The 20,098-nt window shown below is 40.5% G+C and overlaps 1 protein-coding gene across 1 annotated transcript; it reads right to left on the bottom strand.

Annotated features, from left to right (window-relative positions):
• Positions 1-1,795: 1,795 nt before the first annotated feature.
• On the bottom strand, positions 1,796-19,764 carry LOC122564221 (complement C1q tumor necrosis factor-related protein 7-like). Its single transcript, XM_043718918.1, has 7 exons — positions 19,666-19,764; positions 15,352-15,476; positions 13,985-14,058; positions 10,121-10,160; positions 8,332-8,387; positions 6,331-6,492; positions 1,796-4,034 (listed from the first exon to the last, which is right to left on the bottom strand). Exons 1-7 carry the CDS (start codon positions 19,762-19,764, stop codon positions 3,280-3,282), a joined length of 1,311 nt encoding a protein of 436 aa, XP_043574853.1. The 3' UTR covers positions 1,796-3,279.
• Between the last annotated feature and the right edge of the window lie 334 nt (positions 19,765-20,098).

The raw sequence follows: 20,098 nt of genomic DNA, 5'->3' as shown, positions 1-20,098 counted from the left end.
ACTTTCAGAAAGCCTTTGATAAAATCCCACATAGGAGGTTAGTGAGCAAAATTAGGGCGTATGGTATTGGGCGCAAAGCACTGACTTGGATTGAAAATCGGTTGGCTGACAGGAAATAAAGAGTAGTGATAAACGGCTCCCTTACGGAATGGCAGGTGGTGACCAGTGGGGTACCGCAGAGATCAGTACTGGGACCGTAGCTTTTTACAATATGTATTAATGATATAGAAGATGGTATTAATAGTAACATTAGCAAATTTGCTGATGATACAAAGCTGGGTGGCAGTGTTAAATGTGATGAGGACGTTAGGAGATTACAGGGTGACCTGGACAGGTTAGGTGAGTGGACAGATGCATGGCAGATGCAGTTTAATGTGGTTAAATGTATGGTTATCCACTTTGGTGGCAAGAACATGAAGGCAGATTACTACCTAACTGGAGTCAAGTTAGGTAAAGGGGCAGTTCAAAGAGATCTGGGTGTTCTTGTACACCAGTCAATGAAGGCAAGCATGCAGGTACAGCAGGTAGTGAAGAAGGCTAATAGCATGCTGGCCTCCCTGACAAGAGGGATTGAGTATAGAAGCAAAGAGGACTCTGGAGGCAGGAAACATGTTTCCGCTGATGGGTGAGTGACAAACCAGAGGACACAGCTTAAAAATAAGGGGTCGACCATTTAGGACAGAGATGAGGAGAAACTTCTTCACCCAGAGAGTGGTGGCTGTGTGGAATGCTCTGCCCCAGAAGGCAGTGGAGGCCCAGTCTCTGGATTCGTTTAAGAAAGAGTTGGATAGAGCTCTCAAGGATAGTGGAATCAAAGTTTATGGAGATAAGGCAGGAGCAGGATACTGATTGAGGATGATCAACCATGCTCATAATGAATGGTGGTGCAGGCTCAAAGGGCAGAATGGCCTACTTCTGCACCTATTGTCTATTGTCTATTGTCTTTATCTCTCTCTCTTCTCACAATCGGATCCCATGGTGAAATACTGATTTATATGCATGTCTTCCAACCCAATATGCTGTTTTGGGTAATGAGGATGTGGTCTTTCCACCAGCTTGCCATTTTAATGCTCCATTCTATACTGTCTTTCTTGTTCTTGGCTTCCTATACAGCCCCAGTGAATCCTACTGCAAGCTCAAGAAATATTCTTCATCTTTAGGTACTCCTGATCTAAACCTCCATTTAAACAAATTTAGATTTCACATGCTCCTTTGTGGGTGTATGGTGCTGATTTTAGAAGCTACCTACACTACAGCTATTGGAAATGGAACAGGTTTGGACTGGCACTTAGAGTGATGATTCCCTAGAATCTGATCCATCACTGAGGTCTATCCATCTTTCTCTATGAGTCTAGGCAGCCATCCTCCTTTACCAGCTTTTCTGTGCATCCTTTTGGCGTTCTACTGAAATTTCCATCTCCTTTGGATGTATCTTTTTGTTCAAAATTTGTCTGATTTCTCTCCTTTTTGTAATATCACCCCTTTCACTCTTGCCCTCCACTGTAATGGTGTTTTTCTTCCTACCTCTGATTTTCCTGGCTCTCTGCATGTTTCAAAGCTTTTGGATCTCTAATAATTTCCATTCTAATGGAAGGTCATCAGCCTGATGTACTCATTCGGTTTTCCACTCTCTACATATTCTCACCTGCACTGCTGAATATTTCCAGGGTTTTCTGTGTGTGTCTTCCAGCAACCCACTTGTCTTGCTTTTGTTTAGTTACTCAAACTGAGAAAATAAAACCACTGATCTCAATGAGGTAAATCAATTTGAATCTGACACCGATGAGAGTGCGGAATTCTTTATTGTGTATCTTTGAAAATTTCCATACAACTGAATTTTCACAGGAATCAACATTTAAAAAGGACAGTTCAAGTAAACTGCTTTCAGTCCAATAATCTACTGGGCTCATGAGTACTCAAGATCAAAAGCTGATTTATTACAATTGTTCAGAACATTCTGAATGTTAACATTACAAAATACATCTGATTAACAAATTTCAACCAATATAATTACTTTCACGTAATAATTGGCCGTAATCAGTGTTGTGAGTCAAGTGAGATGTCCTCAATTGGACAAGTTTGGATAGAAAATGAACACAAATGGGGCAGATTGTGTTTACCTTTCCCACTATGCGTTACCAGTAGTGAACAGTAACTTGCAGTAAATGGGGTCCCAAATTGTGAAGGGCAGGAGCTGCAGCCAGTGATGTGTATTGTAAACTTGCAAACTCATTGTCAATCTGTTGGTTGGTTATTTGAAAATTTGAGTTTTGTACATCTATCAAATAAGAACATCAGATTAAAGATGGCAATGAAGATTGACTGTTAACTGTCAGAGCAGCTGCTGTGAGACTACTATAATAACAGGTCACAGCTTAAAACTTATAAAAGTGGACAGTAATGAACTGGCACACAGACGTAGTTTTGGTATTCTAATGAACAAACATGAGAGCCCTAATCTTTCTAAAGTCAAACAACGGCCTAACCCATCAGGTTCTTTCTCTACTTACAATCTTTAGTTACTGGCAATATATGATTAAGGGTGGATACTCTGTGAATGTTTGATTCAAGTCAATATAAGACTGCCCACTGTCTGTTTACTGACGTTAAAGTTTCAGTTTATTTCAAGTGATGTGCCACTGGTATATTTCACATCACCTGATGCTGAAAGCTAAATTTTTTACACCCAATCACAAAGTGTCCTTCACAACTTTCTAATCTGAACAATGTCATATTACCTGCAATTTTGTCTTGTTTTGGGTAGAGACAGGAGAAATGAAAGCAACAAGGTAATCAAGCTTACTGTTCTGGATAGAGAAATCCAAGCCATGTTTGCTAATCAGAGAGCTGATTTACTGAGGAAGTGTTCATGGGCAGTGTGAAATTTGGGAAGATACCTGGATTTTGTCTTGAAAGAGCCAATAGTCTGAAGAATGTACATATATAATTAGGTTTAGGTCTAAGACCTGTAATATATGATCACCCTTGACCAGGGCAGGCTAGACTGGCAGATAAAATATAATAATGCTTAATTGGGTAAAGAAATATTGTGGCCTGTAAATTGATGTACTTTATATTCGATTATTTTATGAGTAGTTCTGAAATATGTGAAGAACTTCATCTGGAGGTGCAGGTTTAAATAAGAATCACAACAATGATTATTAGAATTAGATACACAAAAACGAAGAGTGACGACTAGGTTTTGCGAACAGCATTGTTTTAATCCATGGAAATATCACTGGCATTAAGATAAAGCCAACGAAAAATCTAGACAATGTCTCAAAATTTCTTTTTGAAACATGGACTTATCAGATGTCCCATGAAAGTAGAATGTTTACATATGCCACTGCAGTTATCAATTACCTCTAACCAAACTCGATCTCCATGGTTCAGGCTTACTACTAAACCACCTGATGCAACTTCATAATAGGAATTAAAAGGTTGGAAGGTGCTCCAGACAACAGCATCATTTATTTTGAAAACTACATAAGCATTCATTGAATATACTTGGAGAATGTAATGAAAGCGATAAATACCAGCGATCCTCACTTGGTAAATGCCTGTCTCAGGCTGGTAATCCTCATTCTCATTAAAGATTGTTCTCTGCCAAGTAATCGGTGTGCCAGATGGAGGATTGTTGGTGTCAAGTACAGCTGAAAATGCAGTTGATATCAAAAACGCATTTGGTCCACGGGGTCCCATTGGGCCAGGATCACCTTTATCTCCCATGGGACCTGGAGGTCCATTTGGACCAATCAGTCCTCTTGGTCCAGGCATTCCTACGGGTCCTTTACGTCCTGGCAAACCATTGCGTCCATTCACACCTTTTTCACCTGGATAACCACGTGGTCCCTGGCGCCCTGGCCATCCAACATTACCAGGTCTTCCAGCAGCCCCCGGTGCACCTGGTGCCCCATCCATTCCATTGCGACCCGGCCAGCCAATATCACCCGGTTGTCCATTGTCACCTTTAGGGCCAGCTGGTCCACTTGGTCCAGTTTCACCTTTGATACCCCTTGGTCCATAATATACAGCTGGAAGAAAAGGGGACACCTTGTTGTATTGCTGAGATTTAAGAATCTAATTATTTTCTTGACAACACTCAGAATCAAAAAATGGATACAGCAGATATGGAGTTTCATTCTGTCCAGCCTAGGTCTTTATAAAAGCTATACATCTAGTTGCACTCCCCTGCCTTTTCTGCAAGTTAGTCCTCTTCTGATAATTATATCATTCTGTTTCAAAACCATGAATAGATCTGTCTCCACCTTACGCTCAGACAGTGTATTCTAAATCATACCCATTTGCAATGTAAAAGGAGCTTTTCCTCATGTCATCTTGGTTTTAACTTCAATGCAATGATGTGGAGAAGTCAATATTTTGGATGTCAACTTTCTTCTGAAATGGGCACAGTCTTGAGGAAGTGTTACATCTGAAACGTTGACTTCTCCACCTCCTGATGCTGCCTGGCTTGCTGTGTTCTTCCAGCTTCCTGCTTGTCTACCTTGGATTCCACCATCTGCAATTTTTTTGTCTCATACTTCAATTTCCTCTGGTTCCCAGTCTCTCTGCCAACAGGAACATTTTTAATCTGTCTAAACCTCTCATGGTTTTGAACACTTTTTCACCTGGATAGCCATGTAGCCCCTGTCGTTGCAGCCAAATTCGTGCATTAAAAATATCCATGTGCTGAAAGTTGGGAAATGTGTACATGCCGGTCCTCAGCTTTTCCTCATATTCTGTATTTTTTTTTGGATTAGATTCCCTACGGAGTGGAAACAGGGCTTCGGCCCAACAAGTCCACACCGATCCTCCGAAAAGCAACCCACCCAGACCCATTCCTCTAACACTACGGGCAATTTAGCATGGCCAATTCACCGAACCTGCACATCTTTGGACTGTGGGAGGAAACTGGAGCACCCGGAGGAAACCCACGCAGACACGGGGAGAATATGCAAACTCCACACAGACAGTTGCCCGAGGCGAGAATTGAACCCGGGTCCCTGGTTCTGTGAGGCAGCAGTGCTAACTACTGAGCCACCGTGCCACCCTTTCTACAGCTCCAGAATCCTTATGCCCTATATGTTGCTTGGCTAATCAACCTGCTTTTTGCTTAATTTGTTTTTGGGAAGTATGTTGTTTAACCCAGCATTTATTGCCCATCTCTTACTGCCATGCATTGATGCTTTGTCTTCATGACCCACTACAGTCCTTTGGATGTGGCTGCACTCAGTGCCATGCAGGAGGGAATTCTCAGATTTTAACCCAAAGACATTGATGGAATAAAAACATTCTTCTTACACTGTGACCTTTATTTCATATTGCCACTCCTCATTTTTCCTTCCAAAATGCATCACTTAATTCTTCTCTGTATTAAACTTCATCTGTCACATAGGCAAAAGTGAGGACTGCAGATGCTGGAAACCTCTTCCTGATGAAGGGCTTTTGTCCGAAACGTCAATTTTTCTGCTTGTCGGATGCCGTCTGATCTGCTGTGCTTTTCCAGCACCACTCTAATCTAAACCCTACATCTGTCACATGTTCATTCATGCCACCTACCCCTCTGACTTCCTCAACCCACAATAATTCTACACTTTGTTATTTGCATAATTTTGAAATAGATTAACATATGTCAAGAAAAGCATTAGTCTCAATTAAGCCTTAGGAACCTCCCAAGATATCACCCTCTAGTGGAAGAAACAACAGTTTACCAGCACCACTAGTTCCCCTGCACCAGACAGTGTTCCCATCAGATGTGGATGATGATACATCAGGCTACATTATGCATGGCTGAATATGGACAGGAATCGTCTATGGAGACAGAATTTAAATATTTCTCAACTTTTGACCAATATTAACACTGGATACTCTATGAAAAGTGCCAGGCATGAAAGGAAAGGTCATAATCATATTTTGAAATGATAACTTAAGTTCTCCGTCTGACCTCCTGAAATGCATGGCATTTGTGATAGACAATACCTAGTGTGCATCAACCACACACACCAAACAGCTATGAACTTATGCATCCTTCATTACTTTCCTTCAATGTGAGAGCCATGTTATTATTGCTCTTTACTTTCCTGCCTCTAGTGCAGAGATGGTGAAACCAACTGCCCATACTATCATCTTAGCACATCCTGATGACTAACCTCAGAGATTTCTGTCTTTGCTTACATATTGTAGCTGCCTAACAAGGACATTATTGTAATATGTGAAGTTTAATTTTCTTTTGTTTATTTTGAATTAAAAAGGAAGACCTATCAACTTATCAATTTATCACCTGGAGCAGTCACTACAGTTGATGTTCGGTTATGGTATTGCTGTTCTTACCAACACAAGCCGGTGCAGAAGTTTTCCAGCGACAGTTTGGCATGCAGTGTATTTGTGATTTTCCCACAAGTTCAAATCCACTATCACACTTGTATATGGCTACTCTTCCACGGATTGTCCACCTTCCATTTTTCAGAGGAGGAGGTTTACCGCAAGGAAGACCTGATTTTTTTAAAAAAAGAAAAATAATATTTAACACTGTCAGAATTATCGGAAAGGATTTTCACACCCTGCCTGCAAACAGAGATATCATTGACGATGAAACTCAAATACAGTACTTGAAACTATTGGAAAGAACACACCATCAATAACCAAAGTAAAGCCATGAAATGCTGTATACCCAAACAGTTTGATCGAGCTTTCACACCACTTCCCAAGTTAACAGCCCTGACACTGGACAACAAGGGCAGCGGGTGCAAGGGAATATCACTGCCTCCAAGATACCCTTCAGTCAAGCACTATCCTGACATGGACATACATCACTGTCACTTTAGCGTCAAAATCATGTAACTCCTTAGCAAATGGCATTGTGAAAGCAAATTCTGCTCTTCTGTGAGGCCAAAACAGAAATAGTTCTGAATGGGTAGGTGTCCTAGGAACTTAACCAAAAATTGTCTTGACCATGCAAAAATTGGACATTTTTATCTGATATCGTATGTCCTCCACTGTTACTAGTTCAGCTCCTTGAGCCTGGCCCAGGATTTAATAAGATCATGACTAATATGGTGCTGGCCTGAATGCCACATTCTTGCCTATTCTTGATACCTATCAGTTATTGATTACTGAGGGAGTCAATTTACCCCTGTCTTAAAAGTATTCAATAAGCCCACCCCTCCACAGTGTGAGGAAGACAGTTCCTAAAAGACATGATCCTTTGAAAGAAAAAAAAAGTCCTTATCTCTAGCTTAAGTGGAAGCCCCTTTATTTTGAAACTGTGTTCCCTAATTATTGTCTTTCTTACAAGGGGAACACCTTTTCAGCACCCACTCTGTCATGTCCCCTTGGGATCTTAAATATTTCAACAAGGTAATCTCTCATTCTTCTAAACTTCTACAGATACAAGCCCAGTCTGTCTAACCTTTCCTCATATGACAACCCCGCATCCCAGATATCAGTTGATATCTAACACATTTACCAGCTACATAAGGACATTGAAACTATTCACAGTACTCAAGGTATGCTTCACCAGCATCTTTGCCACTGTAGCAAAACATCATTCCTTTTATATTCTATTCTCACATTAAATTCATGGATGAGAATTTTAAATGAGATGAATTGGGTACCAGGAACTAATAAAGATCACCAAGGACAGAGGTAATGGATAGTGAAACAAAAGCAGAAATTGCTGGTGAAACTCAGCAGCTCTGGCTGCATCCCTGGAGAGAAAGCAGAGTCAACACTTCACGTCCAGTAACCCTTGCTCAGAACATGGCAGACAGTAAGCCTTGTTATGGGGAAGGATAGGGACAGCCAAATTTTGGAATGAGCTGAAATTTGCACAAAATGGTGGTTAGGAAATTGCCTAAAAGAGAAAATTTCAGTAGCAGATAGTGGAATACCTTTGTAGTGTAAAAGATAAAGCATTGGAAACTCAGCTCAGGGACAAATAGGAAATCAAGTTTGCACAGTCAAATTCAATCGGATACAGCATGAGACTTATATATGCTTCATATATACAGAAGATATTACATAATCAGAAGGACAAAACATTACCCTTATTCTGTCAATATAGCAGCAGAAAATCAATTATTTGAATATCACATGCTCCGTTATGGTTATTTTAAAAGAGCAAATTTTGAACATTTTATCCCAATGCAGCAGGTAACAATCCTTCACCTTCGCATTTTTAGAACTCTTGTGATGTGGTGGCAGTGTCCCTACCTCTGGATCAGAACTTCTGAGTTTCAGGCCAATCTGTTTCAGAGGTAACAAGTCTTAACAAGTTGATTTTAAAAAAAACTTCTTAGTTTGAACAGTGTTTAAAGCTGTTTCATAACACACCTGCTACTCGTTTTTGCAGACCGTCGATTTCCACTGAGTTGCTGTCAACTTCAGGGCTGGTGACAAAACAGGAAACAAATGTGAGGAACTGCTTCTGTAGATACATATCAAAAACTGAAGTGTAAACACTACGCAGACCAGTATGACTGTGATCTATTTGGCGTGGTAGAATTCTCTTTGTACTGGTCAAAAGTAGTGAAATCTCCCCCAGTTCTTCATCTTTATTATAATATCCAAAACTGACCTTAAAACATCTCAGATCAAGAAATAGGAAATAGTAAATTCTTTTTGCAGTTTTACACAGCCTTAGTCCATCTACAACCTTCAAATAAAAAGCTTTAACAAAATTCCGGTGATTTTTTTCAGGCAGTGTGATTATTTTTATTACCTGAGGGTTTAAATGAGCTGAAGGATGTACAGTGGAAATGGTGAGTTTGGATAAACACACAAAAATGAGAAAGAGCCTTCTTGCTTTCCATACCCTGAAAAATGCCTGATGAAAGGATGGTTTGAAAATGTAATCGTCCAGCTACTGAAAGGAAAACAAACTATTGCCTGAATTTCTTGGCCCATGATGGTGAGATGGGAGGTGGAAAATAGCAAAGAGCCACATTCTGCTTGGCATTCCTGCCACCAAAATGTTTCTTAGGGACTGTCGGGAGATACAACAGCTGCTGCCTGAATGGCACTTGGAGCCAAATTTCATGCTTAAACCATTATTACAAGTGATTTTGCTACACAGACAGTAGCAGGGGCAGAGTGACCTCCTGCAATGTACAAATTCTACCATATTCATTCTTCCTGTAGCAGGGTGAGGCTTATGAAAGGAGACACTTGATGCCCCAAACTGGGGGCCAACAAGAAAAACTACAGCTGCAACTCTATCACAGCTGCCTCCAATGAAATGGTCCACTAGCAACTTTCATTGAAATTTGGATCTTGAAGGTTGTTGACATATTGAAGTTCTCTCAGGTTGTCAGATCTGCCTCAGCAGTGCCCACCTCTCACTGCTGACCCTCCATACTGCCAGTCCCTGGGTTTGTTCTGAAGCATTGACAGCTTACTCATTTAGGCAATTAGGAAGCTGCTTCAGATACATATTGTTTGCCCAACCTTGGGAATCCTATTTTACCCTGTCGGAGTTCCAGACTGTGCAGGGAAATCCATCCTTTGTTTCAAATAAAGTGACTGAAGTCTCTGTCAGACCCATCTGATACTGGTGCTGTTAATAGTTTTGGCGTTGTCAGGTGAAAAATTGCTTACTTCTGTGAATTATCTGACTTCCTCCATTCCTACTACAAATTGTTAGACCTCATGAGGTAGAAATACACTGATCATTCAATAGGAAGAGGGACCAGTCTAACCTAAAGATAATTTCCAGAAATTGCCATATGTGAGGTGGTCTGGTCTGTGCTGTCAATTAACTAAAGTTTCAGCCAGAGCAAATGGCTGGCGTAGCAGTGGAAATATCACAGTGGTACAGTAGGATGAGGCTTTTGACTTCCTAGAGAGCAGCTGACCCATGGAAATACGTTCGCCTGACTCCTGGGAGTTGTGCATGGCAGTAGGGGGTTTATTGGGGAAGGGAGGTAGGGAGAAGGCCAGGATCACAGGAGCAGAATTGTTTACAATTTTGATCCATTCACTGAATGCATGCCACTGGCTGTGATACTCTGCAGTTCCTATTATGCATAGTACAGTTCCACCCACAATCCAACATTGTCACTACCAATGTCATCATTTACAGCCTGTCTAGTGTGAAAGCAGATCTAGGGAGGAAAATATCTACCTGAGGGCTCTCTCCACAAGTCCAATGGCCTCCACAGAGTCTGCAGAGAGATCAGAAATATGTAATGTAAGTCTCATAACACAAGATTCAGAAACATACCTTCCCATTTAACTGCAAACCTTATGGTGGAATATAACTCCTCCTCCCCAATCCCCAACTTTAGTGAAGCAATGGTAGGTCTGGGGTGAACACACCGAGGTAAGATTCTCAAGTTTTAACAGCCTTTGTTAATTGATTACCAAAGTATAATTGAGCACTCTGTTTTTGCAACATTAATTTCAGTATTTACTATACTAATTCCATGGTAACTTCAGCAGAGCTCACTGATGCTCAGTTCTGGGTTGTGATGGGACACTTAGCTCCACTTCCTATTGAAGCCTTGGTCCAAATAAAGCAAAAAGAGCTGAATTCCAGAGGAAAGGTGAGTGACTCCCTTTGACCACAAACATTTCACCAATTTAGTATCCAGTATCCCGATCAAATTGGAAGTAAATGGTAAGCAGGGAAAGCTCTACTCTGGTTGGAATTAAACCCAGCACAATGGAAAATGGCCACATAAGGTTATATGAATTGAATAGAATGTACAACATAGTAACCGGCCATTCAGACCAAATGGTCTATGCCTATTCTTATCTCCATCTACTTCTATCAGCATGTTGTTGTTGAAGGACAATCACCTCAGCCCAGAACAGTGGGCTACAGAAGTTCTTCAGGGCAGTGTCTTAGACCCAAATGTCTTCAATAACTTCAATTCCATAAATTCCATCATAAGATCACAATAGAGATGCTCCATTAAGATTGCATAGTGTTCAATTCCAATTCCAACTCTACAGATACTAAAGCTGTCCACACCCACACGCAACATGGCAATGGAAAACATTCAGACTTGAAGAAGTGAAAGGTACCATATATGCTCTTGTAGTTGAGTATGTTTAGTCTTACTCTGCAATACACAGCACATATCCTGATGGAAGTGTCTCCCAAAGACATTTGGGTAGGTTTTGCATTCACATGCACCAGTTAGGAGTGTGATAAAATCACCACTTCTTTCATCACTGTTACTGAACTGCATTGTAGATGTTCTACAGCACATGGACAGCAATGGTTCCAGGAGGCCTCTCACTGCCTAAGGTCACCGTCAAACAATTGAGATGGGCAAAAAGTGCTGACTTTACCAGCAGTGCACTCATTCTACATACGAATCAAAAGAAAATCCATATCACATTCAACTTCTAAAAATTATGTTGTTTTAAAGACATTTTCCAGCAAATTCAGTTATGTATATAGGTAAGCTTGAGCTGCGTTTTGGAAAGACACTTTAAATTCCATTAGAATTAGCACAAAATCTCAAGTCTCTTGAAGGACTAAAATATCTCATGGTAACATGAATTCAGAGAATCTTATGTCACAAAAGTCATTTGGTCCATGGAGCCAGTATCAGTTCCTTGAAGAGCCTACCTACATGATCCTGTTCTAACTGTTCTTTACTCATATCTTTTTTTTCATCAAGTGTTTAAAGACTATGATCTATCCAACATATCTGGGAAGAACTTGCTATTGTAAACAAATATATCCTTGTTTGAATACTAAAATAATGACTGTTTACTAAATCACAATCCAATGGAAATATTTACAACTGTTTACTTTAGCAAAAAACTTCAAAGTTTTGAGCAGTCTATTAGATTTCCCTTTTATGCTGCTCGAATGAAGTTTGCAAAGTCTTTCCGCTTAATCAATCAATCTTTTTCTCTATGGGTATCTTAAGAGCAACTTCAGCATGCTTTCATAGTAGTAATACCAAGGTTACCCATTTTTTTCAGATTTATTAACTTTGTCACTTTAAAAATCTGTGTGTCAGAATCTTTATGACTCAATGCTTTTCAATCTCCCACTTTCTTGAATACCTGTGCAATCCAGTGGGATTTGTTGATTAGGGATCAAAGCTCCTAGGGCAGAGTTATACTGGAGCAGGGGTCAGTTTACTACAATCTCCTGTCTGCACACCAGACGGTAAGATAGGTCACAAATAAAACTGAGTCTCACTGCAGCATCCACAGGACTGCAGCTAGCAATCGTTCTCATCAAACTAGCCCAGGGCTGAGGTCCAGTATTGTAGAGGGAGCAAACATTTTTTCTGCAGTTCAACACCTCTCTGAATTTGTGCTTAGGCAGAGACAGCTCATCTGGGGCTCTTAAATGCCCATTGGCCACTTTTCACCAAAGGATAAGGAATTCAGGAACATAGGGGCAAGCTCAGTAGGTCAATGAGCTTGGGCTCAGGCACGAACGTGGAGGGGCATCTCCATCACTTTCCAGACTGGAGGCACCACCTCCTTCGCAATGATGTATTGCCAATAATCAACACCCTCTCATGCCCACTTCATGCTCCCTCCCTGATTTGCATTGCGATCTCAAACCTAGCCCTTGCTCCCTGCCAGCCTCAGAACCCTTCCTGCTGTAAAACCTCAAATCTACCTCATCCTGGGGTCTTCAGTACTTAGAATAGAGACTTTATTTTAAATAATTTATTTAAAATTCTTTGATTTCTGCCACTACTTGTTGTCTGAATGGTGTACACCATTCGATGTATGCTGCTGGGACTACTGAACTGCTGGCCAATCAGATAGAGCTTCTTCTCAGGGAGGGACTGAAATCCCACTTACAGCTAATTGCTACTCATTAGAGTGAAACGGCTATGGGGAAGCTGAGATCATTAAAGATTGGCAGTTAGCACAATCACCTGATGAAGGAGCAGCGCTCTGAAAGCTAGTGTGCTTCCAATTAAACCTGTTGGACTATAACCTGGTGTTGTGTGATTTTTAAAATCATGAAAGGTGCATTCCCTGCTGGCTCACCAAGTGGGAAACACCATTAACTGAAAGATTCTGCCCTTGATAGGATAAAAAATCCACTACTTTATCCCATCCTTACATGAACTTAAGTCTCAATATTTTTCATGTTATTTAGATGTAAATCAATGATATTTTGCCAGTTGAATCCGGAATTTGACATTTCTAATACATAAACATAGTGCTACAAATTTTTTTAACTGGTAGCTTAAATGTTATGATATTGCATTTGCCTTCTATGCATTCTATTCTTATCTTAGTATGAAGTGTACTCCTATATCGATCAGTGAAGTGTACAAGCAGAGATCCAGGTGAATGGTAAGATGGAAATGTTTATTCTAAACATGGCTAGCTTAGAAGCTTATATTGAATCATTAAGATGTTTATATAAAGTGGAGTCTCTGATTCCTTGAAAGAAGACACTCTCCCTGTATTTTATCAAATCCCAAAGAATGTATGAATCAATGTTTAAGGATTTCCAAACATACAGAAAAATGTTGGACTTTAACTGAACAACAACACGCTGAAATCCTACAGTATTGAAATGTAAAGTTTTCCATTTCTTGTCCAACTAAGGCAGCCCACCCATTAAATAACTAACTTTTATGGGGATCTCAAGCTGTGAATCTTCTTCCTCATGCATTTATGATTCCAGTTTTCATCAATGAACATACTCCAATTCAAGAAAAATAGCCAATTGGTTGCCAAACATTTGTGGAATGCAATAGAACCTGTGCGTAGGACTGTGTGTTGTCATGAAGGGAAAAGGATCAATACCCTTCATCACTCAGCACAGTCCTGAAGAACCATGTCTAAGCCTCCACTGGTCTCCACACGTACAACGAAGGCATGGACCATCTTGTGTCCACACATCTTGACTTGAACTGGACTATATTTAATTAAACAATCATTTTGCTTATGTGGATAAAGCACAAATAAAGTCAGTCCATCTGGTCACTCCCTGAGTTTGTACAGAGAAGAAGACAGACCTGAGGAATTGGGCTCCGTCTCTTACCTGCTAGGGAAGCATCACTCTGGCAGAGGAAAAACCCAGGGAGAAGCAAGCCCAGGACCCAAATAGGTGCCATTCTGAAAAAAAGCAAACACATTTAGTACATTCGTTCAGCTGAATGCTCTGCTAATGGAGCCAAGAGTATTGGAACTACAGTTGGTTTTGATACTAAAATAACCAATTAAAGAAACCGGGCAAATATCTGACTCATCATGTTCAATTCTAAATGATCTGACTCGAGCTGTAAAATTCATCCCAAGTATGAAAACGGCATTTCGCTCTTAAAATTCTTATTTGGATGTCATGAACCCAGCTAGCTCCCTCATTCTAACTCTACATAACAGGGGCCTGCTGGTTGCCAGTGAGTGACCTACACAGCCCCCTGACTGGGAGGCAGACTGTCACTCACCTCAGGCTTTCAGAATCTCTCTGAACATGTTTCAGATTCTCAGCCTTTTAAATACCTTAGCCCCTCCCACTATGTGCATAGTTTGCTCCCTTTCTGGCTTGTCACTTTACACGGTGAGTTATATGGGTTTGGACAATGCCAGGCGCTGCACAGAATCAATCATTCAGCATCAGCAGCTTTAAAGGGACCTTTCTGCTGATTTACACACAGATTAGGTGCTGGAGACCATTTGCTTGAACAAGTGTCTGTGAATGGAACAAGAAAGTTGGTGCTGCTCTCTATTATACACTGCTGGCTTCCTTTCATTGATGTCTTGCATTATTAAACATAGAGTCATAGAGATGTACAGCATGGAAACAGACCCTTCGGTCCAGCCTGTCCATGCTGACCAGGTATCCCAACCCAATGTAGTCCCACCTGCCAGCACCCGGCCCATATCCCTCCAACCCCTTCCTATTCTTATACCCATTCAGATGCCTCTCAAATGTTGCAAACATGTCCAATAATGAGCAAACATCAGGGGAGGGTCAGAATTGATCATTGTATACTTGGTGATGATCTGCATAATAAAAGGGTTTCGTTTCTTTATTCAGTTAAATAGATCTGAAATGGAAGAAAAGGCACTATTGAAGATAAAGCAAAGAATGCTTTTCCCCAATGAATCTGCACTGATGTTTACTTCTCAAAACTGACCTAGTATAATTTCACTCTCCTGCATACTCCCACAACTTTTGAAATTCTATGTAAATATTGGGAATACTGAAGCCACTCTCTTCTTACCAAACTCTGTTCCACAGCTACTAATTCCACCTGTCTCTCTATAACTGTCTGAGATTAGACTAATCCACTTGCAACCTCAGTGTAATATCTAACTCTGAGATAAGCTTCCCATTATGTATGCATGTCATTACTAAAGTCTGTATAGTTTCACCTCTGTAACATTACTCAGAAGTCCTCCTACCTCAACCTAGCAGCCACTGAAAACCTCAATCTTCCCTTTGTTCCTCTTTCATTTTTAGACTTAGTATACTCCCGCTTTTTACCTTCCATAATGTTAAGCAGTACCGTGATTTTAAAATGCTCATCCTTGACAAGAATTTGTATAAAACGCAAAAGGTATTGTGTGCTTATGAACGGCTTCCCACTGGAAACAACAGGATGACATGTGACGGAAATAAACATGACATTGTAGGTCCTTTCAAATCAGCTGATGAGACTTTACACAGGAAGTGGCATGTTAAACTGATTCCAGTTTGTTTGTAACATCTAAGCCATATCACCTGCCAATGCTAACTCCTGACTAATTTCATATGTTCCTTTCTTGTGTCTACTATTTTCCCCATGTTTTGGAGGCCGTTCCTCACCATAGCTCATGGTTGGACAAACAAAATGTCTTTTCATTTAGATATGAAGCATCTTCAGACTGATTACTGTAAGACATTCAAAATTGGGATAACAGCCCTCTGGCCTAAGGGGGAATATTTTCATGAAGAGGGTGGTACATGTATGGAATGAGCTGCCAGCGGAAGTGACAGAAGCAAGTCCAATTGCAACATTCAAAAGGCATCTGGATGGGAAGGGTTTGGAGGGATATGGGCCATGTGATGGCAGGTGCGACTAGATTGGGTTGGGATGTCTAGTCAGCGTGGACAAGTTCGACTGAAGGGTCTGTTTCCGTGCTGTGCATCTCTATGACTCTATGACTCTGCCCAAATACATGGTGTTAATCATCAACCTTAGAAAAGCAGCCCAAAAACTGTCTGTTCAAATAGTGTGTATTTCCTTGATAGTTATTTGCTTTGTGGAATTGACAAGTTGGTTCAAAGTAAGTAAGATTGTGTGCAATTTGCACTGATACTCTAGCCAATGATGAATTGGGTAGGGTTTTCAGAAAGCAATTTCAATTAGACTTGTGCAGGCAATATAACAAGAATGTGCCCATGACATTGTGATCCAGGTAGCATTCAAAATCATATCCAAAAAGACTTTTCTTTTTTGGAGAAGCCAAAGCTGAGAAGAGAAGCATTCAAAACCATAGAGGGACCTTGACAGAATAGTTAAGGAAAAACTGTTACCACATGTGAAAGAACTGGACAAGAGGGGCACAGATTTAAAATAACTAGCTAAAAGCAGCGATATGAAGAGAAGCTTTTACACACAGTGAAGGACGAAAACCGACTCCCTGAGAGTGCGGTGGAGGCAGATTCAGTTGAAGCTTTCAAAAGGGAGTCCACTGGTTATTTGAAAGGAAGAAGGTTGCAAGGCAGAAAGCAGGGGATTGGCATTTAGTGAAGTTCTCATTCAAAGTGCCCAAGCACACTCGATCGACTGAATGCCATCCTTCTGCATTGTAATCATTCTGTGATTCGGTGATAAATGTATCTTTCTGTGTAACAATCCAGTGAAACCAAATTCTTTCAAATACATGATAGCCACAGGTCAGAATTGGAAGTTTTGTGTGGAGGTTTTTTGAGAACTAATGGGAGAACTGCTAGCTGTCCATTTGCAAATGATCTTTTGTATATTCTAGAACTCATGACAGAGGCCTAGATATGTTACCACTTTGACATTTCATTCATCAGATGAGTGTAGGCAGACCTGTAACTTTCTGTACTTTCTCAGAGGCTGGTACATTGGACCATTAGTAAACCTATGTTTCAAAAAATTGAATTAAAAAGCCATAGATGAATAGTTAAACTTAAACATTCAAATATTTGTATTAACTTGAAGTTGCAACATTAGTAATAGAAGAGCAATTTGATCATAGCATCATAGATTCCCTACAGTGTGGAAACTGGCCATTTGGCCCAACAAGTCCACACCGACTCTCCGAAGAGTATCCCACCCAGACCCATTCCCCATCCCCAATTCTTATTACTCTACATTTACCCCTGACTAATGCACCTAACCTACACATCTCTGAACACTATGGGCAATTTAGCTTGGCCAATTCATCAAAATATACAAAAAGGACTCATTGAACTGACACCTCCCAATACTGCAGTACACATGAACATTAAATGTCAAACAACATTTTGCTTCTTTCAAAGAAACAACTTTTTCAAAAGTGTAACTGATCACATTCACACTGCTAACAAGAGAACACATGATTTCATGCATCACTCAGTCCAGATATAATAAGCCATGTGGTGGCAAATGATCTGACCAGATATAATCATTGTTTAATCAGATGGTGAATATGCATGGATGGTTTCTGGAGGAAAGGTCTGTAGTTCATGCTTCCCAAGTCACTATGTTCCACATTATAGTGACTTCTAGCTGGTTATCATGCCCTCAATCAGAGAGATGTAACAGATTAGCTTCTGATTCACCTGAGACATTGTACAGAGGCTCTCAACTGAGACAGGTCCACTGTGCACTATTAAGGGTACAGTATGTGACTTGGAGGGGTGGCCTTTGCTCTAGCAGGTATTTTAAAGTTTCATTTTGTCCAATAATTCTGTTGTCAATCAGGCATAGTGTAATAGATTAGATTAATATGTAATGTTGACACAACGTGCAGATTTATTGTTTTAATCATGAGATTAAATAACAACTCCACTGCTGGGCACCAAAAAAATCTGGAGGCAAAATATTCTCCCAAAATATCCTGGTTACTTTCCCAGGATGTGTAGTTCACACTCTCTGCCACAGGAGGAGACAGTACCTTAGAGTTGTCTGCTCGATGCCTTTGTCTCTCTGGTTTGTTACTGATTTGTACATAAGGAGATGATGAAACCCACAAAATTATTTCTTGTTTATGGATTATTTCATCATCTTTCCCTGTGATTATTTCAATAAGGTACTGCACCCTCTAAAATAGTCCAATACTGTAGACATTGGTCCTTCTTCCAAATAGGCTGAGTGAAATGAATGTTTACCATTTTTATGGTGATCCAGTCAGAAGAGACTTGAACCAAGGGACACATTTTGAAAAACTAAGGGAAATACCATGTTATGAGGGGTCATTGAATATTTTAAAGCTGATTTAAAGGATGACTGGTATAGAAGGCATGCAAGAAAGTTGAGTTGAAGCTTCATCAGATCAGCAATGGTCCAATTAAATGGCAGAGACTCATGGAAATGAATAACATTCTCCTTTGCGCGTAGGATGTTATGGCTGTATATTTGTAATCAGGATGGCAGAAGCTGGTACTTATTCTGCTGCTAGACAAGTGGATAGACATGCCTATTTTTGGCTTACTGTTCCACTGATGACTGGAAAAGTTGGAATATAGAAATACACAGGCTGGGATTTCCTGTTGCCCCAGTTGTACTAATGCATACAGTGGTGTTTGTGTTGAAACTAGAGAACAACTGTTACATTTCCACCTATGCTCCTTGGAAGTGGATTTGCAGCATCAGGATCTGAATGATAGCATGTTCTGAGTTTTCTTGGAAGACACTGGGAATGTGTACAGCTGACCACCATTTTGTCACATGCTGGGAAGGAAATGCACTGGAGAGTATTCCTCTTTCTACTAGACTCAACCAAGGCACATTCCTAATGCAATACTTCAAACTAATCTCTCATACTGTCCTCTGGTTATAGCTTGCTGCAATCCTTGCATATGTTGTTCTCCGAACACCTATCACTTGCATGCATAAATAAGTGCACAATAAGCACTTTCTTTCACTTTAACATTTGCACACTCCCACATTTCTTACTTCATTTTGCTTATGTGCTCACGTTGGCACATATTTCTCAACCGTTAGCCATATCTTCATTTGCTGGAGCTTGTAGCACAACTCTATGTGCAATGCCTGCCAAAGCTACTTCCACTTTTAACTCTATAACTCACTTTGAAGACAGTGCTATTGGAGCTCACTAGTTTAGGAAGGTGATCAGCATCTTGCCAATATAGAGTTAGTAACTGGCATCAGATATACCCTGGTATTTCCTTGCATCTAGATTAGAACCTTCCATGTCTTTTCTCTGACTCCCTAATCCGCACAGGGTAACGCTCACCCAAATGTACCACATACCACTCCTTTCACAACTACAACAGAAATTGTGGCACAAAAGTTAAGAGCTGAGCATGATCATTTGATGACAAGTAAGGCGAAGGAACAAGGGTTATTTTCTCACTAATCAAACACTGTGATTGTGATGAAAAAGAGAAGGATGAGGACCAAGTTACCCACCAGTTCCAGTCATTTCTTCCTACCCGTCTGCCTTTGCTCCTGCTCCTCCAGTTACACTGGACAGTAGAACATGCATCAACTATTAGATTTTAAAAGAAAATAAAACATTTCCAAACAGTAATCAAATTACCTCCTCCAGCTCTTCTTTTCTTCTCTCCCAGATATCAACACAGAGACATTCTTCACAGGAAATCAACTCAGAAAGAGCAGACATGAGCAACTCTCCCATAGTCGGAGAAAACAGCAGAAGGCAGTGAATTGTGTGACCCAGAAGCTACAGATACTTGCCAGAAATTAAGGATGTCAGAGGGGCATTTTTGACAGTTTGCCAGCTCTATAATGAATCTCCAAAGATAGGCAACAAATGACACGTGTGATTTTTGAGTCTATACTTGCCATTTGTGACAACACTGTGGAAACTTTGGCTACATTATAGGCAGCAGAAAGAAGTTTTCATTTACCTTTGGTAATAGAACAGCACTTGCATTGAAAAGTCAGAGGTACAACAGAAGATGTAGTCAATGAACGGTCATGATTTGGAGGTGCCAGTGTTGGACTGGGGT

Source organism: Chiloscyllium plagiosum, chromosome 28 (assembly GCF_004010195.1).
Source record: "Chiloscyllium plagiosum isolate BGI_BamShark_2017 chromosome 28, ASM401019v2, whole genome shotgun sequence".
Classification (NCBI taxonomy): Eukaryota; Metazoa; Chordata; class Chondrichthyes; order Orectolobiformes; family Hemiscylliidae; genus Chiloscyllium; species Chiloscyllium plagiosum.
This window is presented reverse-complemented; position numbering and strand designations above follow the sequence as displayed.